The 27,094-nt window shown below is 43.8% G+C and overlaps 1 protein-coding gene across 1 annotated transcript in view; it reads right to left on the bottom strand.

Annotated features, from left to right (window-relative positions):
- The window catches only part of LOC310878839 (transmembrane protein 132C-like), a gene marked incomplete at both ends in the record, with an annotated part of 55,240 nt that overhangs the window by 13,040 nt on the left and 15,106 nt on the right, over positions 1-27,094 (bottom strand). The window contains 5 exons of the mRNA XM_083793254.1: positions 821-934; positions 2,678-2,861; positions 9,087-9,295; positions 14,386-14,529; positions 21,961-22,132. Of these exons, the coding sequence (XP_083649380.1) occupies positions 821-934; positions 2,678-2,861; positions 9,087-9,295; positions 14,386-14,529; positions 21,961-22,132 (823 nt within the window). The remainder of the gene's footprint in view (positions 1-820; positions 935-2,677; positions 2,862-9,086; positions 9,296-14,385; positions 14,530-21,960; positions 22,133-27,094) is intronic.

Raw genomic sequence — 27,094 nt, 5'->3', positions numbered from 1 at the left:
CTTCTGGGTAATGGAGGCACAATGCAATGCCTATAGGGGAGTAGGGCTTCTGGGTAATGGAGGCACAATGCAATGCCTATATAGGGGAGTCATGGCAGCCTCCATGTCGCTCTTGTTGTTGTGTCAAAAATGGTTTGACACAATGATTTGTGACAGGAAATACATAATTGTGCTTGCATGCAGAGACACATGGGGTTTTTCAGAAAGCTGTCAGGATTTAGAAGACATTTGTAGACATTTGTAAATAGGTTACAAGCTACGAGCTTGTATATAGGTCTGCTATTTTTGAAAAATCGTGAAAATGTGGTGCAAATCTTTGATTATATTCTTTCAGAGCCAACGTTTTAAACTCAAATCTTTGCTTCCGAGGGGGTCCTGGAACAACATACTTTCAGGTTTCAGGGTCGGCGGTCATATTACATACAATTTTTGGGGTCCTTGACGTGAAATATTGAGAACCACGGATATAGAAACATCAGGTTTTTCCAGAAAAGACATTTAAAAAATGTCGACGTCAGGCCTAAATGGGTTAAAGCACTCACATGTTTTACTTAAACAAAACATGTGAGTATTTAACCCATTTTGGGCGTTTTGGTGTTAGCATTACGTTGTGCTTTAGCCATTGAAAAATAGCAGATCTACAAGCTCATAGCGCGCCACCGAGTGGCGCGCTACGAGCTTGTAGGTCTGCTATTTTTTTTAAATCGAAGAGCGACTGACATAGAAGACATTTTTAGAATCTGATCTCAGGTCAGAATGGAAAACTGTCAGGATGTGGAAGACATTTTTTAGAATCTGATCTCAGGTCAGAATGGCTCACCTGTATTGCGGTGGAGCCAGGAGCCCGCCCGTGAAGCACCACCCCTGACTGCAGCCGGGCCACGTCGGGGTCGACCACCCTCAGAGAATAGCGCACCAGATTGGTCACGTCCACCTGGACATTAACGAGCGGAAGACATTTTTATTTAGTCAGAAGTATAGATGAAGATGAAGAAGAGAGCACATCCTCCATGGCGGGTGGAATTTGGAAACCTCATTTTGTGTACAGGATTCAATGAATCCATTCGTAATACTTTTTTATTGGTTATTGCGAACGCAGTGATTGCGAATGCAGTGAGCACTAACTATAGAAGCTGGCCTAAACTGTCTGTCTGTCACACACACAACTTTAAAAAAACGTAACTTAAAAAAAAACATTCAAAAAACACACGCACGCACACATACACACACACACTAAAAAAACTTTCAAAAAAACTTTTAAAAAAACTTTCAAAAAACCTTAAAAGTACGTAATTTATTCTAATTGTTGTATTTGCAATTTACGAGCTGCGTTCGTGTCCCGCGTCGGCGCGTCTTACTTGTTATTATACGTTTATAAAACCCACAGACCAGACTTAACTAGCTTCTGCGTCACTCTTCTTGTATGAAGTATAGGGCATTCATTAAAATATATATGCCAGATATTTATAATGCTCCAGCAACAATATATCAATCGTATAGAAACTTTGAACACATACTGTAGACAAAATGTGCCATGTCGTCATGTCATGGCACCTTAGATTTGGGTGAAAAATATCTTGGAAAGTATCTTGGAAAGTATCTTGAAAAAGACAAATAAAGTTGCGCTTTATTAGGTCGACGTTTCGGTCGCTTAGACCTTCATCAGCCCGACGACAGTGTCTCTTCTTTGTCTTTCAAAGATACCCTTTTCATAATATGCTCTATAGAGCGTCGCAGTGCCGCCCCCTCGAGAGACCCGGAAAATAAATCCCCGTTCAATTTCCCCTCATAGACTTTTCAGAAAGTATCCGCCGCGGACAAAGCCAACTCTTGTGGTGACAATTCATGACAACACACACAATTTTTCGGGCCAAACAAATAATTTGAAAGTAGAAAAAAACTTTTGTTGTTGTTTTTCTTCTTGTGTTGTGTGTTGTCATGATTTGTCACGACAAGAGTTGGCTTCGTACGACGCTTAAAAGGTCTTTAAAGGCCCAGGCCGTAGCGTAACGGTCTGGGCACCGGACTGGTAATCCAGTCGCAGTGTGCCGCGGGTTCGACTCCCGGACCCGACACGGCCTTTACTGCATGTCATCCCCCCATCTCTCTCCCGTTTCCTGTCAGCCTACTGTCTGTCCCTTCAAAAATTAATAAAAGGCGTAAGCCGCAAAAAAATATCTTAAAAAAAAAAAAAAAGGTCTTTAAATAAATACCTTTTGAAATGTCTATGCGGGAAAAATCCATTGGGATTCATTTCCTGGGCCTGGCGTCCTCATGAAAGGGGGCGGGACTGCGACGCTCTATCGCCCTACGCACCCGTCACCAGCCTTTTGAGGTGTGCATCGGCCTTTTGCTAAAAAACCTTACATTGGAGGGGAAAGGAACTGGTTGGAATAACGTGTTCCTTCCACGCGCTACGTCCAACCAGGGAAACTTCCCCCTGTCAGGTGTAAAGGAGCAACTTGGACACTCAGGCATGAAGGAAGCATGAGTTCAAGTCCGTTGCTCTCCCCTTGTCCCCCATATATGGGGACTAGGTTGGTGGAGGGTGTGTAGAGCCCAGGATCACATTATTAGATGATTGACACAGGGGTGAAAAATGGGTTACAAAATCGTGGGATAAAAAATATATTAAAAAAAACAAAACATTTGGGATGAAATAAAAAGCCTTCTATACCTGCCAATCGGAACCCAGGAAGTAGTCCAGAGGTACTTTCCCAGTGACGGGGTCTGGAGACATCTCGGGCGACGACGACTGGGCCATGAAGGGCGTCAGGACCCTGACCAGAGAGGACTGGTACTGAAGCATGCATCCTCTGCCCTTCCTCGCCTCCTCGTCCTCCTCACTGTCCCACGCTGACCTGTGTATGTGGCGCACACAGCGGGGCAGTGTTGTTTTTGGGCAGCACATTTCTATTTTAGTTTTAGTCATATAGTCTTTTGGAATGAAACTTCATTTAGTTTTAGTCACATTTTAGTCACCTGGAATGTCTTAGTGCGTGTCTAATTTTAGTCGAGTAAATGTCATGCGATTTTAGTCTAAATCTACGGTGGATTTAGTCGACTGAAATGTATTCTGGCGGGCCTTGATGCCGGCATAATGGCTGATTTTACACTTTTACATCTACAAGCTCAGAACGCGTCGCATCGCAATGCGTTGGGAGCCTGTAGATCAGCTATTTTCAGCATGCAACCAAGTGTAAAATGACTTGTACTGGATCTCTTGTCCACTAGTCCCTTCCTAACACTCGTTTTTATGGGATGCAGGGATGTACACGTCCTTTACAGGAGAGGACGTGTGTGAAACCTGACTCCGCCAGACGGGGCAGCAGAGAGTACACTGGGTTCCCCTCTGCTGCCCCATCTGGCCGAGTCAGGTTAGGACGTGTGTGTGTGTGTGTGTGTGTGTGTGTGTGTGTGTGTGTGTGTGTGTGTGTGTGTGTGCTCCTGGCTACGAAATACAACACATTTAGTTGTAAGTGGTTCAAGTGGTCGCAACTATTATAATCAGAACATTAATTAGCAAGTAAAAAAATCACACCCGTGTGAAATGAGTGGCGCAACCCCCCCCCCCCCCTCTCTCTCTCTCATTAGCAGGCAGCAGGCACAGCTCTGTTTCTGGCGCCCCCTACTGGTACTAATAAGTCATATACTCGTGCTCATGACCACTGATACATAGATACGCGCGTGATACATAGATACACGCGGACATTGCTGGTTGTAGGAGTGGTTGCACCACTCAAAAAACACGACATATTGCAAGATATAGCTGAGACCGAGACACTGTAATTAACGATATGAAATTATGAATCCAATTAAAATAGTATCATTAAAGATGGTGTTCACCAAGTTTCGTGTCCGTTCATTCATCACTGATCAAACTGATTGAAACTCATTGGAGATTAGAGGATCTATGATATAGCGTGGGGACGGACATAAACAGGTTAGGGAAAATTATCAATAAAATGTTTATACAATTAACCGGCTATAAAGGGCAACTCTTTGAGAGCCGTCTACATTTCATTCATGATACAGTGTGTTTTTCCGTTTGTGCCTTGAAAGATCTGTTGTGCAGCAGTTGGTGCCTTATGAATTACCAAAGTCTTATGTGGACAAACTGACTTTTTTGTTGTTCGTTTATTTTCTGAATATGTAAATTAATTAACACGCCGCTTTGTTTACAGCATTTACCACGCTGACGAAGGCCCCTGGCCGAAACGCGTTGGTTGTGTTGCTGCTTGCAACATACCTTTCCCATGTAAAGATGAAACAATAAAGTGCCTTAAAGAACTACTCTGTGAGTGCTGGTATTCTCCTTCTTCTAAAGTGTGTCACACCAGAGACATAATAGTTTTAGTAGTCTAAACTTGAGGAGAAAACTAAATAATTCCTTCTGTTGAAGAATGATAAAGATGGTATCAAACAAATCAAGGACGCAAGGTGCCAATGCAATGGATCCAATTAATCCATTCACCCGTTCATCAAAGCATTATGGAAGCTAGCCTGGGCCATAAATATGATTATGGCAATTGGAAAATAATCACAGAATGTGAGACATGCAGCTGCTGTATACTCCCGCAGCTGCTCTATACATCTCCTTACAACAGTGGTTTATACCAGATGTTGCCGTTTGTGTAAACCCATTCAGAACGGGAACCCCTCTTGGTGTTTTAAGCATTGTGTTATACTTGAGCTATTGGAAAATAGCAGATCTACAAGCTCATCATAGCGCGCTTGTAGGTCTGCTATTTTTGAATAATCGTGAAAATGTGGTGCAAATCTTTGAATATATATTCTTTCAGAGCGAACATTTTTAACTCAAATCTTTGCTTCTGGGGGGGGGTCCCTGGAACTACATATTTTCAGATGGGGGTCGGACACCAATTAGGCCCTACATATAATTCTAGGGGTCCTTGACTGACAAAGAAAGTTTTCAGAAAACTTTGTAGAATCGTCCTCAGGTCTAAATGGCTTAAATAACGCCATAAAAGCCCCCAGAGGGGTTTGGGAACCCCTCTGGTCTAGGTCACGGTCAAATATATTTCTGATTATATATTTACGTATTTATTTTCGGAAGAAAATATGTGAAAGGCATAACTAAGCCATCAGCGAGGCCAGAGGCAGAGTGACTGAGTTTAAAGAGGACACATCTGTGGGCTGTTGACCGTGCCGGGGAAGCAAAGATTGTGTTCATGGATCTATGGTCATGTGGGAGATGGGAGTAAATGGAAAACAGGATTGGACCTCAAATTGAGCCTTGAAGGCTTTACAGTATAACGGCAATGCCAATTCTGCAGCAAAGGTTATAACGGCAGTTGTGATTAATTTAAAGTAATTTTGGGTGAAAATGATTCATTTCATACTTCATATTTGTGACAAATTGCCGGTGTCTGTCCGTCTACGCTACTAAGCCACTCTAAGGTGCTTCCTCTGAGGTTACCGGAGAAAGAAAGCAAAGGTCTAAAAGACGTGTCTTGTTGTCTTTTTAGCCTGGAGAACAATGCCCCGGCCATCGCTGTGCAATGTCCATTAACCCTGTACCACCCAGCGTTGTAATAATACAACATATTTTTCATTCAATTTCTTTTTTTTTTTTTTTTTTTTTTTTTTTAAATATCAATTCATGATATATATGTATTTTTTTATGTTCTTTTTTCACCTAAACGTCATCATTGATGTTCATTGCAATGCCATTGGTCATGATATTTATGTATTTATATAAATACCCCCCACAGAGGCTGAAATTCACACAAATTAAAAATCTCTGGACCCTAACCCAATTTTGAACATTTTTTAACCTATGACCTTTGACCTTTAACCCTGATAAAAAGTAAGTAAAATAACTGTAATATACGTTTTTTTGTGTGATCATTAGAATGTCTAGAACATGTTTTATTAATTATTGTGAAAGATATCCCCCAAATGTAAATTATTAATTTATTATTATTATTTTAATCTATACTATAATAGAGCGAATGTCTGAGTGTGTGTGACTGTGAGTGTGTGTCCGACCGCATTTTATCTCCTCATTATCTCCTCACTGCCTGCACCAATCGTTCCCACTTTTCACACAGGCATTGACCATATGAATATGGAGGGCGTGACGGAGCCCTTTTTTCGATTTGACACATTAATGATTATTAATTAATTTATTAGTGAATTAAAAACGCACCCGGGTGCAGTACCCCCCGCAGCCACAGGGCGGCAAAACTCCAAGTGAATTGCATTTTGGGACCGTCACTGATTAATACTGGGACACAGTTTTCCGCGTAACTTCAGTTGTTTCGCCCGCAGTTACAGATCTCATCTTTCCTGCACCTAATCAGGGACTGTCGTTATAATAGGAACCTTCTGCCCTTGCCTGGCTGGATTTGTGTGTGTGTGTGTGTGTGTGTGTGTGTGTGTGTGTGTGTGTGTGTGCAACAGGTAAGCATTCCGTCTCATGTTGCTTCATTGCTTGCATGCCTGTGTATCGAACAAGTTACCTCACAATTTACTTCACGCACGCACTACCCGTGTACATTAACTGCAAAGCGTATTCCACTCAGGACCGCAGGCATGACAAAATCCCCACACATTGTGTAACAAACGCCGACACTGTTGTGTGTTGTGGACCGGTGCCACCACAGATTAACATCTCCCCGCTAATCACGTGTCACCACCAGTGAAATGCATGTTAGGACAGACACAGATTAATACTGGGACACATTTCTCTGCGCAACAGACCCACACGGGGAAAACAACTTGGACCCAGATACTATAGCTACTCTTGCGTCAGTCGACATAACTTCTTTGGGAAGCATCGCAGCCAACGCGCGGGTTGCGTGGCACAGGCACCTGAAAGACAGTTCTGACGGGGGCATGTTAACGTGAACGCAAATATTCAATAACTTCCATTTATAGACAGAATATCACCACCAAATTTACATCACACATCAATGGTGTACTTATGATTGTACTACAGCATTTCCTTATTAAACTTACATTTAATTAGCCTACTTTTGTGCCCAACCCAACTTCACAACACCATCTGTAAACAACCGACCCCCCCCTATCACATTACCCACACTGAACATCATTTGCTGTTCATATATTCAGAACGGGTAAGGACTAGTAATTATAATTAATTAATTAATTAATTAATTAAGTGTGCATATAATTTGCAAAAAATAAATAAATAATATTTTTTTGTGAAAAATAATGACTCTACTGCTGCAAGAATTGAACACACATCCCTGCCGTAGCCAATAACCTTCATCCCGGGGATGCCTCTACACCGCCATGCCCCCCCCCCCCCCCATGGAGAATACCAATACACTAATGTAACCACTGTAGCTGTGATTATTGTTTATGACTAATAACATTTTAACATGTACTTATTTCTATCCATCTCTTTAATATACATTAACCCATTCTGAACGGGAACCCATTGTGGTGTTGGCATCATGCTATGCTTTAGCTATTGAAAAATAGCAGATCTACAAGCTCATACGAGCTTGTAGGTCTGCTATTTTTGAAAAATCGAAGAACGACTGACATTTTTAGAATCTGATCTCAGGTCAGAATGGGTTCATCAGACCAGTGTGTGTGTGTCCAGTGGAAACCTCGTATGAATCTGATCTCAGGTCAGAATGGGTTAAGGCACTGGGAGGGCTGCTAAGCTGGAGGGATTGTATGTTCCTAGTGTACAGTATAATGTCTGCTGTCGGGAAGAGACCACCTAACTACAAAATGTTCATTTCAGGACATTTAGAAAACATTATATATATATATTTTTTAAACAAAGCAATACTTCCTCATCAAAGTTGGCATTGTGACTTCCACGAGAGGGGGAGAGGCTGCTTTAGCAGACAGTTCTGAGGGTCCAATGGAGTTAAGAGGTTTTGTCCAAAGCTATTTTTAACTATACTTTCCATTGGTTCAATGTTTGCGAAACAACACACAGACAGGTGTTCAATAGCACTGATTTATGCAAACAATATTCAAAACCTAAAGAAATTGGAGTTAGGAGGTTTCTTCCCGGTACCAACGTATTATCAGCATAGCATCTGCATAGTGGCAACCTATTATTACTGTCAATTCGGTTATTTATTAAACACTCGCTTGTCTTTTTCTGCGGGTAAACAAACAAGCAAACAATCACAAATTAAAAGGTTTATGTCCTATTATGGCTTTCTTTACGAGGCCATTGCATTCGTTGCCATTTTGTGGATCTCAAGGATTTTTTTCTGCTCAGTTTTGACAATTAAATTAAGCCATCAAAGTGACATTTGACTTGAAGCCCAACTTCCGAGAAGCATCGCAAATCTTCCATCGACAAAATCAATTCATGTGAGAATCATGTGAATTTAGAATAGTATAGAAACAAGCAAGGCTATTCATTTTAACCCATTCAGGACTATTTGACTATATTATATTATTTTAGAGCGAACGTTTTCAACTCGTATCGTTTCTTCTGCGAGGTTCCTGGAACAATATATTTTGAGATCGGTGTTCGCGGCCAATTACATCATTTCTGGGGTTCCTTGACATGAAATCGTTTAGAAATCGACATATAGAAACAAGAGGGTTTTTTCTGAAAACTGTCACGATTTAGAAAACATTTGTAGAATCTGGTCTCAGGTCTTAAATGTGTTAAATGACATCAAATGTGACAAAATTTGACTGAGGGACTGCCATTGGATTTTTTAAAATTTTCGTTTTTTCATGCCATGTGAAAGCAGGGAATCATAGCTTCAAATTGACATATTGGTTGTTCAGTTTGACCCACCAGTTTTGGAGATATGGCTTATAGAGTATAATGTCTTGCAGAAAACAGCGAGTTGAGAAAACAGGCTTGAAAGGTTCACTCCTGTGGTCTCTAACATTACACCTACTGTAGCTACATGTTTAAGCATTTATTTCAATTTCAATTTCAGCTCTGACACTTATTTCAGACATGCTCTAAGAGTCTGACTGTGCTATTAACTCATTTTTGAGTGTAAAGCTGGATTTTGCGCGATGGCAGGCTCTCAGTCAAATCTGGTCACAAATGAAGGCCCTGCGAGTGGGGAACGGTCGACGGTGTCGAGTGGCGTTTGCCTTACCTCCTGCTGCCAGTAGAGACGGGGACCCTCCATCCTTTGATCTGGCTGAGCTCAGAGTCAGACAGGTGGATCTGCAGAGGCAGGCGGGGGGTCCACACGCTGACCTCCAGCTGGGCACTCAGGAAGCTGTAGGTGAAGTTGAGCAACACCTTGGTCCTCCCCCTGGTCTCTTTGCCGTTCACATAGACGTAGTCGCAGCGCTCCGACACCTGCGGCCACAGTTTTGAAGTGGGAGAAAGATTAAGAACAGATCAAAGACAGACAATGCACATTTTGTTCTTGGAAGAAGGTCTTCTGAGTGGTGCAACGACTCCAATGTGACCCTATGTGACTATGTGTCCCGATGTTTATAGTACCAGTAGGGGCAAAAGTGGCGCTGTTGTGCCAGAAACAGAGAGAGAGAGAGATAGAGTTGCACTGTTGCCTGATAATTACAGAGAGAGAGCGAGAGAGAGAGAGAGAGAGAGAGAGGGGCAGGGGGAGAGGGGAGTTGCACCACTTAATTCACACAGGTGTGATTTTTTAATATTGCTCAAGATCCATAGTTACTGAGTGGGGGGTGGGCGCCCGCTGACCAAGTGGTCCAGGCTTTGGCCTGACAGCGCGTTGCGTGTTCGAGTCATGTTCATGACAACCTTTGCTGCATGTCTCTCCCCTTCTCTTTTTTTTTTTTTTAATAATTTTTATCCCACGATTTTGTAACCCATTTTTCACCCCTGTGTCAATTATCTAATGTGATCCTGGGCTCTACACACCCTCCGCCAACCTCTCTCCCCTTCTCTCTCTCTCTGTCTCTCTCTTTCCTGTCTATTCCACTTGATACTATCAATAAAAGGCAGAAAAGCCAAAAACAAATCTTTAAAAAAAAAACTGCCAAAATGAGAAGTGAGGAATCTCAGAACCATTGAAAAAAAAAAATTAGTCCTGAAACAAAAAGAGAAAACAAACAATAATACATTTTTTGCTTGCAAAGTACATTCTGTCAGAGTCTGGCCAGGGAATCCAGGGCTGTGTTCCTGTTTATGTCGTGTAAATGTATGACCCCATGGGTCTTTCTTTATATAGGCAACTGTTGCTGAATACTAATGAATACTATACCCCTAGAACTGCTGCTGTGGCGCTGTATGGAAGAGCATAGCAAGTTCCCTGCCAGCTGCAGGCCAACGTGGGGAAAACACAAGCAGTCGGTATGTGTCTTATTTAACAACCAGGGGGCCTATCTCCACAACCGCCTCACTTATCTCAACACACCGCCAGCTCCGCAGAGGTACAGTTAATTGGAGAGCACTAGACTGGAGAATGGAGTAGAGGGGAAATGGAGGGGGAGAGGTGGAAAATAAAGGGAGGGAAGGAGGGCATCCCACCCATGTTGAGGCTTTTAATCAACGTTTATTTCTTCGTCTCCATACTGTTCCGACAGTATGGACTTTCACTGGGGTAGCGTAACATGTGGTCGAGGAACACACCGTCAGCCCTTCCTTCCCAGGCCAACGAGTGCCCAGACCAACCTACATGTAGGAGTTTGCTAGTGCAGCGTCCTCCACTGTCGACTTCCCATCCATGAACCGTGCCAAGTGTGTTTCCACACACACACACACACACACACACACACACACACACACACACACACACACACACACACACACACACTTTAGGGTGACCAGATGTCCCTCTTTGCGTGGGACAGTCCCTCATTTCCAAGACTTTTCAGGCGTCCCACAAATTGAGACCCTGTCCCACATTGTAAGTAAGTAAGTAAGTAAGTAAGTAAAATTTATTTGTAAAGCACCTTTCAAGACAAAGTCACAAGGTGCTGAACAGAACACAGAACAAGCAATCAACAAGTTAAAAACAAACAGGAAAACATAGCACAATAAAGTAAAAAGACAATAAAGAATTTAACGAAGAATAAACAAGGCAAAAACTGAAAACATAGGCAAGAAAAATGGTAAACTAGAGGCAGAATCACAAAAAACATAGGTATGTAAAAATAAATCAGGTAAGAACTACATGGGAAAATAAATACGGAATAAATGTGTCTTTAACTGTCTCTTAAAAGAGTCTACTGACTCAGCATTCTTTAGCATGCTGAGTCAGTAGATTGTGACTGGCAGGCAATTGCATTAGTGTTCAAATGCCCTATTAGTTAGTCCCCTAATAATAGTTGGCCTTCTGTTGTAAAGCTCTCTCGTTGTCTCTTCCTGCAAGATGTGTTTTTAAGCCTGTTAAAATAGCATAAAAATTAAGCATGATTTTAAAACAAAATGTGAGACACCAGAGGAGTTTATGAATGATACCCCAATAGGGCTATGGTCGAATATGACATCAAAGTAGTATAAGTTGTTAACCCGGTACAGTATCGCTTGGCTGAGCGATACTTCTGTACCTCAAATGAACAGTTTGAATCTGGTCACCCTAACGCACGCACACACACGCACGCAATACGTAAGGGGTAATCAAAGATGAGTTGTGTGGTGGTTATTGAAAAGCAGTTTTTACCTCCACATAGAGTGAACTATTATCCGAGTTGACTGTTGTCTGATCCGGGATCTCTGCCGATAGCGTCGCTTTACCCACAACTCAAATATAAGTAGAGTAGCATCTTCATCGAGCCATGGGAGTAAATGTTACTTCACCACTCCAGCAAGGGAGAAGCCATAGCCATATACCGACCTACAAATGAGTACCACCGATTATAGCAGGAGCTATAATCACCAATCATCATGCACGTAACTCCAGAACCGTTTGCCGACTTCACATTCGACACACGCGCGTTCCACCCCCACCCCCACCCCCCCCACAGGGAGTGCAGTGCCCGGTATCGAGTCGGTCGGACCCACGGTTCTCCAGAACCACCACAAAAAGGCTCTGGTCAGGCTCTGCCAGTGGGCCTAATCGGCCCCTCACCTGTGCAATTCCCAGCCTCTGCCTCAGCCAATTGATTGCCATGGCAACCCCACACCTGAAAACCACTACACTTTTCACAGTCAGTTTGCACTCTTCGGGCACAGGCAGGCTGGCAGATACAGATATCTCCATATTCAGTATGGGAACAAAAGGGACACAGACAGATAGCTAAAAATGACAATGACAAGTTGACAACGGGTATTATTAGGTTCCCAAGTTGCACCGTTCTCAAGTAGGCCGGTGGCCGACGGGCACGTACACGTACAGGTCTAGTAGCCTCGATTGCACCTTCACAAAAACGTTACGTAACTTTGCTACTACAGGGAAAACACAAACTCTTTCTTGCACTCTTTATTTGCTGTGGTTTTGTTGTTTTGAATGTTATGCCATCTATAATTGTCTGTAAGGAAGCCAAAACAAAAATATGTTTTACTCTTATGTACCTGTACACAAGATGTAACAATAAAGTACAACCTTGAACAAAATGGTCACGTTTCATGGAACATTTCAAAGCTTGAAAGCTATTTTGGAATCAAAGTTGTGCTATTATATAAGGCATCATTTTAGACCTTCACTCACTTGCTGTCTCTTTGTCACACACACACACACACACACACACACACACACACACACACACACACACACACACACACACACACACACACACACACACACACACACACACACACACACACACACACACACACACACACACACACACACACACACACACACACACACACACACACACTTAAACTCTCTCTCACAAACACTCAAAATCAGAGGCCGTGAGCCCGACACAGCTTCTGATAGAAAGTAAAAAATAATTCTCCATCCCTCAGTATTTTTTCCCACCAGCATTCGGCCATCTGTCATAATTTCTTTCTTTCTTTCTCCCCCCCCCCCCCCTCGCACTCTCTAACCCCCCCCCCCCACCCCCTTTCGCCCGCATGCACTTTCCCACGCGATCCTTGTTGCTGTGCGGGCACAGTCTTTCCCCACTGTCCTAGTAACATAGATCCATTACACGGAGGTCAAAACGCTATGCTTATAGGAGCTTAGTCTCCACTCCAGTGCCATATGTGAGGCGGCTTTCATCCACGATGATACTTTGACTTCGCACAGACATTTAAGAGTGACCTGGTGAGTTTGATGATTGCGTGCATCTAAATGTATCCCAGTTGTATGAAATACACACACTCCCCATGTACAGTAGCTTGCAGGGAAGTCATAATTCCATAATGAATCTTGTTTTTTAAGGTCTAAAAGAAAAGAAAATGATGGCAATGGGATGATTTCAGGCACATAACAGGCAATGTGAAAAGGGTGGGATATAGTCCTCAGCCTATAGTAGGAAAGTGCGTGAAAGATTTCACGTCAAATTGCACGCTGCGTTCATGATTTGAGGCTTTTTGTTCAAAACGGGCCGATCTACAAGCTCGTGGCGCGCCACCGAGTGGCACGCTACGAGCTTGTAGGTCTGCTATAAAAAAGAAATCGTGACACAAATCGCGGCACAAATCTTTGAATATATATTCTTTCATATTCTGTCGACATCAGGCCTAAATGGGTTAAAAAGACACCAGCCATCCCCGCAAATACCCTGTTCCAACTACTCCAACTAAAAACGCTACCAGAGCATCAAATCTCGTACCACCCGTCTCTTCCCCCGGACGGCTGTGGCTCAGGAGGTAGAGCAGGTCGTCCAATGATCCCTGGGGTCGGCGGTTCGAATCCCGGCTCCTCCTGTTTACATGTCGAAGTGTCCTTGGGCAAGACACTGAACCCTACATTGCCTCCAATGAGTCGGTCGGTGTGAGCTCGCCCACCATTGGTGCGTGAATGTGGGAAGTGAGGACTGCTGGCGTCGACTGTTCCCCGCTTCACCTCCCAATGTATGAATGAATGAACCATTGTAAAGCGCTCTGAGCACTTGGAAAAGCGCTATGAAAATGCAATTCATTATTCCCCCAGGCAGTCAGGGCTGCTGAACAGCTGACATTGAACTGTATTGCACTTTACTCTGCACTTTCTTTTGTACTACAGCCGTTCTGTTTGTTTTTGTCCCGTTTACACTTAAGACTGAGAGTGCTCGAAGCTAAAATAATGTCATTGTATTTATACTCTGTATTTATACATTCATACAGACCTGAACCTATAGACACACTCGCGGTTTAAATGTTGGAGCGACTTGCAGAAAAGACAAACACACAGCAAACCTACTATATATAATGGCGAATAAATCCATTGTGTCTGTTTGGTATGGGCAGTGTATATAACCGCCCGCTCATTCATTCATTCAGCGTTCAACTCACTCAGCTCCTTCATTACCATTTTGCTATCAAGCTTACACGTACGCCAATCAATCAATCAATCAATCAATGTGACTGACCTTGAGCACGTCCTCCTCCGTAGACCTGCAGTTGGTGTAGTTGGTGACCTCGGTAACCGAGCCATCGGCTTCCACGGCCAAAGTCTTCACGGGGACAGACACCGTCTTTCCTGTCAACACTGCTGTGTTGAGGATATCACTGTACTGTTTAGGAGAAGACAGACAGAGAGAGAGAGAGAGAGAGAGAGAGAGATGTTTAGTGATGTATATATAGGCAACATGCACTACGGCAGAAAGTATCGAACAACGATGTTGCAACCTGGCATTTTAAGCAAATGTTCTGATATTATACAGTATATCCACCAAATATGCAAGATCGTGAAGACTGGGTCATCTCTGGCACTGCAGGCTTCCCTTTCTCGTTCCCGATTGAATCGTCCAATTTCTGCATGGAACCTAATTGAAAGTAATATTGGAGCCTACTATAGCTCATTGACTTCATTGTGGCTGGGCAGGCCATGTCCACTATTGGACTGATAGGTCAAACTATGAATGGGGTAAAACGGTGTGGAAACAATTCTAACATAAAAAAGAGAACAGAATCGATGCAAAGACTTATATTAGGGTGGTCCTTCGTATTGGGATGGGATTGTATCGAGATTGATTCTCAAAGCAGTGGTCGTGGGTTTTTAGGGACGGCTATCTCTCTACCATACATTGATCTCCGATCGCCTGGCTATAAAAGTGAGACTATTTTCATACAAAATAGCAGGTCAAATTGCAGATGGTGTTGAGTCAATTGGCTGTAATAAAATGGAACTGCTTTGATCGTATCTTTGCTCTCGTTGTCTTAATGTCATAGAGAAGACAAATCAGTATCTCCTGCCAGTTCGAACCCTGTGGGCTCCCCCAGAGTTATAGTGTCGAAGTGTCCTTGAGCAAGACACTGACCCCCCTTGGTTGCTCCTGATGTGCAGGTTGGTGCCTTGCATGGTTTTCCGGCCGCCATCGGTGTATGAATGTGCGCGTGAATGGGTGAATGTAATGCACAGTCACATGTAAAGCTCTATCTACAAGCTCATAGCGCGCCACCGAGTGGCACGCTACGAGCTTGTAGGTCTGCTATTTTTTGAAAAATCGAAGAACGACTGACATTTTTTAGAATCTGATCTCAGGTCAGAATGGGTTAATCAGACCAGTGTGTGTCCAGTGGAAACCTCGTATGAATCTGATCTCAGGTCAGAATGGGTTAAGACATCCACCAACTTTGCCAACACATGAAGCGGCAAAGGAAAAGAGAAACAGCAGCTGCCGCATATATGATACAGGCGGATGACAACTGGATGTGAATATTTTAATTTAAACACATTTTGTTCACCGATTATTATTATTATTTTAGATACCGTACGTCTTGTTTTCTTTTGTAGCCTACATTCCTTTTTCCTTTACCCCAACTCAACCCTAACATCCAGTTTGGACCTCTCTGCCAGGCCACATCTCCAGTTTGAAACCCCCGGGCCTGCTCAAGTAGAACTTTGCACGGGACGGGTTCTCTTATAGTCCCCTCTCCCTCCCTCCCCGCTCCCATTGGATTTCTGACCCTTTTCCCAGCAATGGCTTAATTTCTGACCGCCCCCCCCCTCCTCCTCGCCCGGGTATTTAAGTATTTAGTCCTTCATAATCCTGCGACATTACGGTCTAGTCCTGCTTAATCCCGCAATGTTTCACATTGGGACCCACAGAAATATTACAGAGAGAGAGAGAGAGAGAGAGATGGCCATTACAGCACCATAGACAGCGACAGGCTATGCTGGGCCCAAATACGTTACATGTATTTGGCCGTCGACCCTCATCTGAAAATATGTTGTTCCAGGGACCCTCCCTGAAGCAAAGATTTGAGTTAAAAACTTTCGCTCTGGAAGTATATTCAAAGATTTGCGCCACATTTTCACGATTTTTCAAAAAAAGCAGACCTACAAGCTCGTAGCGCGGCACTCTGTGGCGCGCTATGAGCTTGTAGATCTGCTATTTTTCAATAGCTAAAGCATGACATGATGCGAACACCAAAATGGGTTCCCGTTCAGAATGGGTTAAGATGCTCCTTAACCCATTTTGGGGCGGGAACCCCTTTTGGTGTTTTAAGCATTACGTTAAAAATAGCAGATCTACAAGCTATATGAGCTTGTAGGTCAGAGCTTGTATAGGTCTGCCTTGCTCAAGGGCACTTCAGAGGTGTTGGGTGAGTGATGATGACAATCACTTCCCCACCCAGATTTTTCCTCCCCGTCCGGGGAATTGAACCGGCAACCTTTCAGCAACAAGGGCGCTCCTCTAACCCTTGGTCCACCGCTGCCCAGTTTTCATTTCAAGGCGCATTATTTATTTCCGCATTTGAGACACGGACGGACCACCCTCAGACCCAAAACTAAAGAAAATGGCAAATGTTGACCAAAATAACAATTCTTCTACATTCCCTAATTGTGTGGACTTCTTGTAAATTATGTTTAAAGGTATATTCATTGATTTCACTTCATTCAAATATCACTTTTTTCCCCTTTCTTTTTTTGGATAATCCCCCTACTATAGAGTGGGCTGACCACATACGGAGTTCCTCCCTGTCCCCAGTGAGCCCATGGGGTCAAAAAAACCCTAGTTTCGGTTTTGGTGGCGGGTGAGAGAAAGCCTTCATCCAATCAGGATGAGAGGGGCATTCCTCCAATCATGATCGAGTGTGGGCGGGCCTTGGTGTGCGTGCAGTTGGCCTGTCGTGTGTCTGCCCACTGTAGTGCGTGCATGTGCACATATTGTTACCGGGGCGGACTCGGGGGTTCCAAATCACCCAAATCATTGAATGCTCCTTTAACAATAACTTAACTCTTGAGAGCGTAAAATGAAACCTGTAAGGGTTTCATTTTACGCTCAAGAGTTACAAGGGTCCCAAGACCTATAAGGGTCCATTTGGTTACCAACTCTATATCATTTAGCCGAGGACCACCTGGAACCCCCGCAAGGACCACTGGTGGTCCCCGGACCACTGGTTGAAAACCACTGCTTTAGAGCTCTGCAAGGCATACAATTAGCAATTTAATTACATTTCAGTGTGCAAGGCATTGTATTTCAGTATAACTTTAGAGCTATGCAAGACATTGTATTTCAGTGTAACTTTAGAGCTATGCAAGACATTGTATTTCAGTGTAACTTTAGAGCTATGCAAGACATTGTATTTCAGTGTAACTTTAGAGCTATGCAAGACATTGTATTTCAGTATAACTTTAGAGCTATGCAAGACATTGTATTTCAGTGTAACTTTAGAGCTATGCAAGACATTGTATTTCAGTGTAACTTTAGAGCTATGCAAGACATTGTATTTCAGTGTAACTTTAGAGCTAAGCATAGAATTTCTGATAAATCTTAAAGTCGTGCACAACACTGAATTCAGTTCAACTTTAGAGCAACGTAAGACTCTAAACTAAGGGAAGTTGTATTTATACAACGTAGTTTCGGGAGAAGAGACCTCCTTCCGCTTGACCTTAACCACTCCTCCCTCATTATCAACAACTCCTCCCTCCTCATCAAACTCACCTGCCTTTCATTATCACCCAGCCAATCCCCAGTGCAATCACCACAGCATAAATACACCTGCGATCTCTCAACCAAGTTGAGCTCTGTTCTGCTCCACGACAGACCAAACATGGGTTGTGAGTACTGCACTTGTAGATCGGCTATTTTCACTATTCTTCAAAATCGCCATCCTCCTCCACCCCAACCCCCTCCTTCCGCCTCGATTCTCTAGGAATCCAGGGGGGGCAGTGACGGAGCAGAGACGACCAACCGCTCATTCCGAGTAAAGAGCAAAGATGACCCGTCAGCTCCAGAGACTATACGCCCCCACCCTGAGTCTCGCCCTACCTTGGGTTCCTCACTCCACTCCATGCATTCATCTCATTCTGTTTCAATAAACTGTTCATCTTGAGCGAAGGTGTGGTCTCTTACTAAGTGAAAGAATTAAAAAGTGTCGGGTCTCAGGTACAGTGGTACAGTAAGGCACAGTGGTGGGAAAGCTTTGCGAGCGCGGCATATCGGTGGCGCGGAGATCAAGTGTGGGAGTATGAGCCATATCTAAATGGACTGCCTCGTGAGAATGGCCTGTGATTGGCACGTAGAGAAACGCTGATTCCATCAGCAAGACTGACAGCCGATTACAGCTGGGGCTGTGTTAATGCATTAGGGAGTATGTGTTTGTTGTGGGTGTGTGTGCTGTGCAAGCATTTCTGTGTGTGTTATGTGCCTGAATGTCTAAGGCAGAACCTCAAGTTTCCCTTCGTGTTATTCTCTGCCTGTTGTTTGCAGACGTAGCAAATCAGGCAGGCAAGGCGGGCGGCGCTTGCGAGGCAGATGTTCACTTGGCAGCCTTTGCGTTCTAAAACTCTATTGGCTCGACAGATGCTGACCGCAATTCTAAAAAAGGACATGGCTCTGGAATCATGCTTCAACTGTGACCCAATCGTATAAGCCATCGAATCAGGGCATAAAGCGATATCGGAGAGCAAACCGCGGGGGGGGGGGGGGGGGGGGCATGTCGGATCCTAACACTAATGATACCGAGAAATCTGTCTGCTTATGTTTTGACATTTTCACGGGGCGTTTGCGAGAAAGGGTTTCTCTCTTTGGAGCGCCAGCAGGGCACTCCATTTATTGAGGAATGGACACGCGGCAAAACGCCGCCAACTACAATACACCGACTGACGCGCGCCTCTAGCGTCTGTGCGTCATCATTCAGTGACGACAGCCTTCGGTTCACGCAGCAAGAGCAATCTATCCATCCCTGAGCCTACAGAATAGGCTGAAATATCTGCAGAAAAACATATATATATATATATTTGTTTTCCTTCCTTACCGCACAGAGAGCTTGCGTGTGTGTGCTCCGGCATCTATTGACTTGACAAATTAAAACACTGTGTAAAAAAAGGTGCATGGTGTGGTATGTATGGGAGAGGAGAGGAACTCATGCATGCCTTATATAATTCTGCCCCTGAGTGCTACAAGTGGAAGGGCGTGCATGCGTGTGTGTGTGTGGCCCCGCACACAGTAGGTTAATGGCATTTGTTGCAAAGTTACACCCTACCTTTCTATTGTGGTGCACTTTTGCCTCCTTCCCTTCCCTTCCCTTCCCTTCAAGGACATTATGAGCAATCTTTTACCTTAATAAATGCCAACTTCATTGATTCATCAACTGCCGTGCTCATGGGCAGAGTTAATGGGGGTGCAGGGGGGGCACCGCACCCCCTGGCAAAAATTAATAAATCTATTTCTTTGTGACCCCCCGGGGGGTCACGACCCACGGGTTGAGAACCCCTGCTTTAAGAGACCGGCATCACTATGGTTACAAATCTGCCGTAAAGCAGGTCGTCTCTGGGTGACTAACGAGAGTTGTTGTGACTCTTATGTACATGCTGCTGTGTTGTTATCCTGCCGAAGCTTTTCAGTAAACTTTACTATTTTGATTATAATCATTGTGTGGACATTCGAGACGTATTATAAAGATGCCCCCGCCAGCCAGCCCGCCCCTCTGCAATGAATACTTATTTCCACAGTTTTTCTAAAGTGAAAGCAATCAGGTATAAAAACAAAACTTGCAGGATTGCAGTGTCCTGGCAATGCCGGTTGTTGTTGTAACTTCTGGCTTCTGACTGTAGTTTGTAATCATCTCTCTTATCATGAAATGATGACTCGTGTGTGTGTGTGTGTGTGTGTGTGTGTGTGTGTGTGTGTGTGTGTGTGTGTGTGTGTGTGTGTGTGTGCGCACGCTGCTTTGTACTACCTAAATAACTCATTTTTAGGAGTTAGGGCATTGTAAAAAACGCAAAAATACACAATCCACAATTAACAGATACCCCACTGTATCTGACAACATTCTACAGGCCATGTATACTCTCCTCGCTTCCCTCCTCCATCAGCGTAGATGAGACAACAATATAGGCGTAATTTATTGGGACAGCCAGAGTCGACTTTATGGCATGTCCCGGAGAGGTTAATTCTCTCCACACAGTGGGAAGGGAATGTATTGTTACTGGTGCTGTAAACAAGTATATGCTAATTACAACTAAACTAAATGCCTTGAAACAAATTCAAAACACAGCAAATGCAGCAACAATAAGACTCATATTGCATATCGTTGCCGTCGGGGCTGAAACCCTGTATCTCCATATTTCATCGTTCACCGTTTTGTTTTTAAATACCCTGCTTTGTCATACAACAGTCAGCGTTCCCTTCCCACACATTTGTTCCAATGAATTTTCAATTTACAGAATATTTAACCCAATTTCCAGGACTGTGTGTGTGTGTGTGTGTGTGTGTGTGTGTGTGTGTGTGTGTGTGTGTGTGTGTGTGTGTGTGTGTGTGTAAAATCGTCCATTGCGTTGCATTTGCCCCATTTATGAATTCAAAAGTAATGAAGGATGCATGGATTTTCTTTTTAAGTGACACTTTTGTTGTCGTTTTTCTCCGTTCTGGGCAATAGAGGTGTTTTTAAGTAGGGATTTATTTGACTTGGGCAGAAGTTGAGATTGCAGCAAATCAAATGCTTTTCCAGTTTACATTAAGCCCGTCCATTTGACAGCCGCACAAAAGTCCTCTTTCCCGTTTTCTGAGATCTGTTCAACAACAACGTCACCGGTGCTGCCCACAACACAACACAACACCTCAGCCGGCAGCTGGTCAGATGAAGCTGCGATGGGACGGGCTGAGCGTGACTCGTTGTAAGAGAAAACAGTAGGACTTGTCGTTACATCAGTCGTGAAATACGCACCGACTGTTTAGCAGCCTTTTGGAGTTTAACGTGTTTTTTGAGTGGTGCAACCACTCCAAGGAACAGCAATGTCCGTGTGTTGGTTCACCTATGTATGTGCCTATGTATGTGTTCATGAGCACCAGTATGACTGACTACCACTAGGGGTGCTGTTGTGCCAGAAACAGAGAGAGAGAGATAGTATTAGTGCTGCCCTGTTGCCTGCTAATGAGAGAAAGAGAGGAGAGGAGGGGGGGGGGAGTTGCACAACTCAGTTCACACAGGTGTGATTTTTTTGCTTTTCGCATGGCTGACCACTGGCCAGCATATTGCCGGTATTTCTTTCCTTATAAATGTAGGAATCGGAATAAAAAGGAGATATCTACCCCCGACCCCACAACAATTGAACTGGGTCCCGAGTTTCCCCGACCCACTGGTTGGGAAACGGTGCTGTATAAATGCCATGGAAATGTTCCCCGGCTGCCCAGCTGTTACAACAAACCACAATATCTCTGCTGTCGTTGGGAGGAAACCACCTAACTCCAAAATGTCAGAAAACCTTATATTTTGAAAACAAAAGCAATACTGCCTCATCAAAGTTTGTGTTGTGACTTTATTATATTGTCAATTACTTCCATGACAGGGGGAGAGGTGGTGGAGTTGGGCGTTTTAGAAGGGTCCAATGGAGTTAAGAGGTTTTGTCCCAAGCACTTTTTACTACTTTCCATTGGTTCAATATTTTCGAAACAACACAGACGTAAACAAAAAACCTAAAAAAAAATGGAGTTAGGAGGTTTCCTCCCGACAGCAACGAATTCCATAGTGTGGTGTGGTCAGTGTATTCTCACCATGACCAGCGGCGCCAGCCCGACGTAATCTCTCTGGGTGGTGTAGACCTTCATCATGCCGACATCTTTGACGTTCCCTGGCAACTCCAGGCGCCAGGTGATCATCTGGCTCTCCATCTGCTCCGACACGGCCCTGGGGGAGAAGTCCATCTGTAGCACCTCCAGCAGGCCCCTGTTCAGCGGAGATACAGTATTAACCCATTCTGACCTGAGATCAGATTCATACGAGGTTTCCACTGGACACACACTGGTCTGATTAACCCATTCTGACCTGAGATCAGATTTAAAAAAAATGTCAGTCGTTCTTCTATTTTTCAAAAATAGCAGACCTACAAGCCCTATGAGCTTGCAGATCTGCTATTTTTCAATAGCTAAAGCATAACATGATGCCAACACCAAAATGGGTTCCCGTTCAGAATGCGTTAAACCCATTTTAGACCTGAGCTCGATTCTATACAATCCTGTCCAGTTTGTCAGTCGTTCTCAAACATTTTTATGTCAAGGACCCCCAAAAAAGAAATGTAATTGGCCACCGACCCCCATCTGAAAATATGTTGTTCCGGAGAACCCCCGCCCCCCCCCCCCCCCCCCCCCCGAAGCGAAAATTTGAGTTAGAAACGTTCGCTCTGGCCCAGGCGGTGGCGTAACCGTCTGGGCACCCCGACTGGTAATCCAGTCACGGTGTGTCGCGGGTTCGACTCCCGAGCCCGACACGGCCTTTACTGCATGTCATCCCCCCATCTCTCTCCCGTTTCCTGTCAGCCTACTGTCTGTCCCTTCAAAAACCAATAAAAGGCGTAAGGCGCAAAAAAAAAAGAAAAAAAAAAAAGTTCACTTTACTGTTGAGAATAGATTACATTCACGTAGAAATGTATTCAGAAATGTATTAATGGACAAAAAACCACAGTATTTCTTTAAAAAGGTAGCACATGTAAGAGACGAACATAACCATATGACTAGACAGAGCCAGTTCGGGTGTTTGGTGGCACCTAAACCAAGAACAAATATTCTTAAAATCTTCTATTATCTAAGAGCAGTAATAGGTTGGAATGCACTACCAAAGTGTATAACCAACACAAATACAAAATTCATCTTAAAAATCAAGTTAAAAGAACACCTTATGTAAACCATACTGCAGTAACCCTGGGAAAATAACAATTCAAATGTATCATTTGTTGAAAGTGATTTCTGCTATGTTTTTCTTTGTTTTTTATTTCTCCTATGTTTTTTATTTTTTATTTTATATTTTATTTTACTATGTTTTATTTTGAGTTAGTGTTTGTAAACAATTGTAAGTATACCTTTGTTAAAATGTTTGTCTGTGTCGGACCCCATGAAGACTAGCTTTTGTCAAGGCAAAAGCTAATGGGGATCCTTCCCCCATAAACAATAGTGTTTAGCCTCGGAAACCCAGACGTTTTTATTTCCAGGGAGAAAACAAAGTCCACTTCAATTCGGCATAGAGTAGCGCAAACGTCGCTCACTCTCTGCTGATTCTGATCATCTACACCTTTGTTAAATTGACGCGCACAATACACATACACTCCTCTCTCTCTCTGTCGCTCCAATTAATTAGTCCTCATGTCCAGCAGCTGCGCCTAGTTTCTCCAGCGGTAAGTTCCAGCCTATAACGTGTGAAAACGTGTACGTCACCAAGACGGGGGGGGGGGGGTGGGGGGGGGGGGGGGGGGGGGGGGGGGGGGGCGGCATCTGAAAGCTAGGGACGGCCCTCTCGTGGGCTTTAAATTCTAGCCACATCACTCAGAATAGAGTGACGGTGGTATGTTTTTGTTCTTGGCGACAACATAGTGAACCCAACACCAGGATGGATAGAAAGAACGTCGGGCCCAAATACCTTACAAGGACAAGGAAAATGTCGTGAACAAACACGGCTGTGCTTAGATACTTTGTTGAACGTTATGTCTCTGCGCCCGTGCGCCGTACAGCCGAGATCCAAGCCATTCTACGTCTTTTGTAAACTCGTCTAATCTGGGTTCCTTGATGCCGTCTCCATGCTGGAAAGCTGAAAATCTAATTCCGTTTTCTGGCTCATTCCCTCAACGTGACCTTGCTGTGGCACTTATTTTTTGAGCAAGTCTGCACCGTTGTGAGGTCAGTTTAAAAAAGAACGTACACAAGCACACCGGATAGTCGCTCAACGTAAACAAACCAGACAAGCCAACAAGTATGGCGGCCGCTACCACGTGACACATATGTTGACGCCCCCTCCAGGAGATTTTGGTACACACTATATACCGTTTGACTGCAGTAACAGCAGAAGTATTTTAGTCCAGGGGCCAAAATTGGTACCACCCACGGTGACCATAACATTTTGGTATAACTCTGCATATTTTGTAGTTTAATGACAAGAGTTATCACTTTGTAATCATGCCTATACCCCCATATAAAACCCTGACGTCATGTTTCAAGCCCACATGTGATTGAAGTTGCCCCATACAGCGTTTGAACACATTAGACAATGACAGACTGTACTGTAATGTAATTAGTGGCAACAATTATGAGTCATGGATTTGAAGGCAATCATTTTAATAGGGCTTTATGGGGACCTTTTAGAAATAAAAGCTACACTGCTGTGTAGCGCCATGCAGTGGGATCAGGCTAGTTGTCACATAACCATGTATAACCCCATTCTGACCTGAGATCAGATTCATACGAGGTTTCCACTGGACACACACTGGTCTTATTAACCCATTCTGACCTGAGATCAGATTTAAAAAATGTCAGTCGTTCTTCGATTTGTCAAAAATAGCAGATCTACAAGCTACTTGGTGGCGCTCTATGAGCTTGTAGATCTGCTATTTTTCAATAGCTAAAGCATAACTTTATGCTAACACCAAAAGGGGTTCCCGCGCAGAATGGGATAATAGCACATGGATGGGAAATTCATCATTTCCCCAGTGAGCAATGCAAGTAATTCAATGTCAAACATAAATGCGATAGATACCAGTTGCAATGTTACGATAGTGGCAGGGGAATTCAATTATCCATTATGCGTTTAACGAGGGCAGGATATAGAGAAATTGAAATGAAAAGGATAGCTATTGTCAAATATATGTTCCTAATTAAACTGAGTTTGTTTCCCGGGGTGCAGGCCAATTAGCCATTGGGCCAGTGGGGCCGTGGCCAGGGGCCCTTGGCTCTCAGGGGCCCTTCAGGGAAATTGGATCGCGCAGTACTAGGTTTGACGCCCTGAAAAGGGCTCCTGGGGCCCTTCATTGGCCATTGATTTTGTTAAATTTAGGTCAAAAAGATGATAAAAACACGGAAAAACACCAACATTTTGCGCGCACGACGCGCTATGGGGGCCCTGCAAAAATTACCGGCCCAGGGGCCCTCAGGGGGTTAATCCGTCCCTGCCGGGGTGGAATGTATTAGGAAACCAAAAAGGTTAATGAGGGTTGAACTCTACTCAAAAGAGTTGAATGTATGTGAAAAAACAGCTATATGAAATATATATTATGAAACAGCTGTTTACAATTACAGTAACACCTCCAACACTCTGGGCCAATCAATTAAAACGCACCCCAGAAAGACAACGTGACGTCACACCATTGAAAGTCATAGCTGAAAGTCTCCTGGAATAACATATTTTCAGATGGGGGAGGGGGGCAAATACATATCATTTTTGGGGTCCTTGACATGAAATATTGGGCACCTCTGATATATAAAACATTTCAAACTGTCAGGCATTTTTTAAATGTTGACGTGCAGGCCTAAACTGGGTTAAGATTTTCCCACCTGTCCATTGATTTCATTGGGCGGGGGTGTGACGGCCATCAGCCTTAATGACTTGAATTAATCTTGTATACAGTTCTTTAAATTTAATTTACTCCTCTATGAGATATTTTAACCAATATACATTCTCCAGTGAATTAAACCCTTAAGTCAATAATTAATGCGAGAATATAGTGGAATCTGAGAACTCAAGCAACATGTTTAAGATTGTTTGATCAGTTGATTGTGTGTGGTTGACCAAATTCCTCTCGCAAGTACTAGATTTAAATGATGACTTTTGCATAGTGATCAGAAGTGGTTGATAAATTTTGGGGGGGCCAAAGTCATTAAGGCTATAGTAACAAATTATGGGCCTGTTACGAGATTTAAAAAAAAAAAGGTCTTGAACTACTAGCCAAACTGGTAAAAGTAACTTCTTAAAATCTTAAAAACAATAGGCTGCAACAAGTCAATGTTTGTTTTTCATTATGCAGATAATTATTATCTGCATGATAATGATCTTATTCATTCTATTGTGGCTAATGTAAAATGTACTTTAATGTATAGGCATTTACTATAGAAGATACTCTTCTTATACTTGATATAGTATCCCTGTTCAGAGCCAATAGAACGCATCTGGGTAAGGAAAGGAAAGGTACTATATTTACCCAGGGTAACTGGACTAAGGAAAGGAAAGGTACTATGTTTACCCAGGGTAACTGGACTAAGGAAAGGAAAGGTACCATATTTACCCAGGGTAACTGGACTAAGGAAAGGAAAGTTACTATATTTACCCAGGGTAACTGGACTAAGCTCAAGAACTTGTTTACAGCCAGGCCCTGCTCATAGAACATTTCATGGTAGAGGTTCAATGCCTTGTCCAAGGGCACTTCAGCGGTGGTCATTTTAACGTGCCGGTCCGGGGATACAAACTAGCGACCTTTCCGATATCAGGACCGCTCTGCAAACCGTTCGGCCACCGCCGCCTGTGTGTGTCAGTGATCAAATTCTAGATCAAATAGATGAGACAGATTCTTTATGGTTCATGCCTCACCACCTCCCTACTCAAAAGGGAAAGTACGCAATATGTGTGTGCATGGGGAGGGGGGGGAGGGGGGGGGGGCATGTGAGAGAGAGGGGGGGGGGGTAGAGATACTGAGATAGTGTGAAGGCATGTGGGGGGGGGGGGTAATTCCCATATTTCCTCAAAAAACATCCATCTCCCCTGATAGATGTGATTTGGGGGTCACGGTCCGTATGCCACTCGAAGTATCATCACTTGATATAGCTCAGCATGGAATGTGTGTGCGTGCGTGCATGCGTGCGTGCGTGAGTGCGTGCGTGCGTGCGTGCGTGCGTGCGTGCGTGCGTGCGAGGGCTCAATGTGAGAGACATATAG

This window comes from Protomyctophum parallelum (genome assembly GCF_964188405.1).
Source record: "Protomyctophum parallelum genome assembly, chromosome: 21".
Taxonomy (NCBI): Eukaryota; Metazoa; Chordata; class Actinopteri; order Myctophiformes; family Myctophidae; genus Protomyctophum; species Protomyctophum parallelum.
This window is presented reverse-complemented; position numbering and strand designations above follow the sequence as displayed.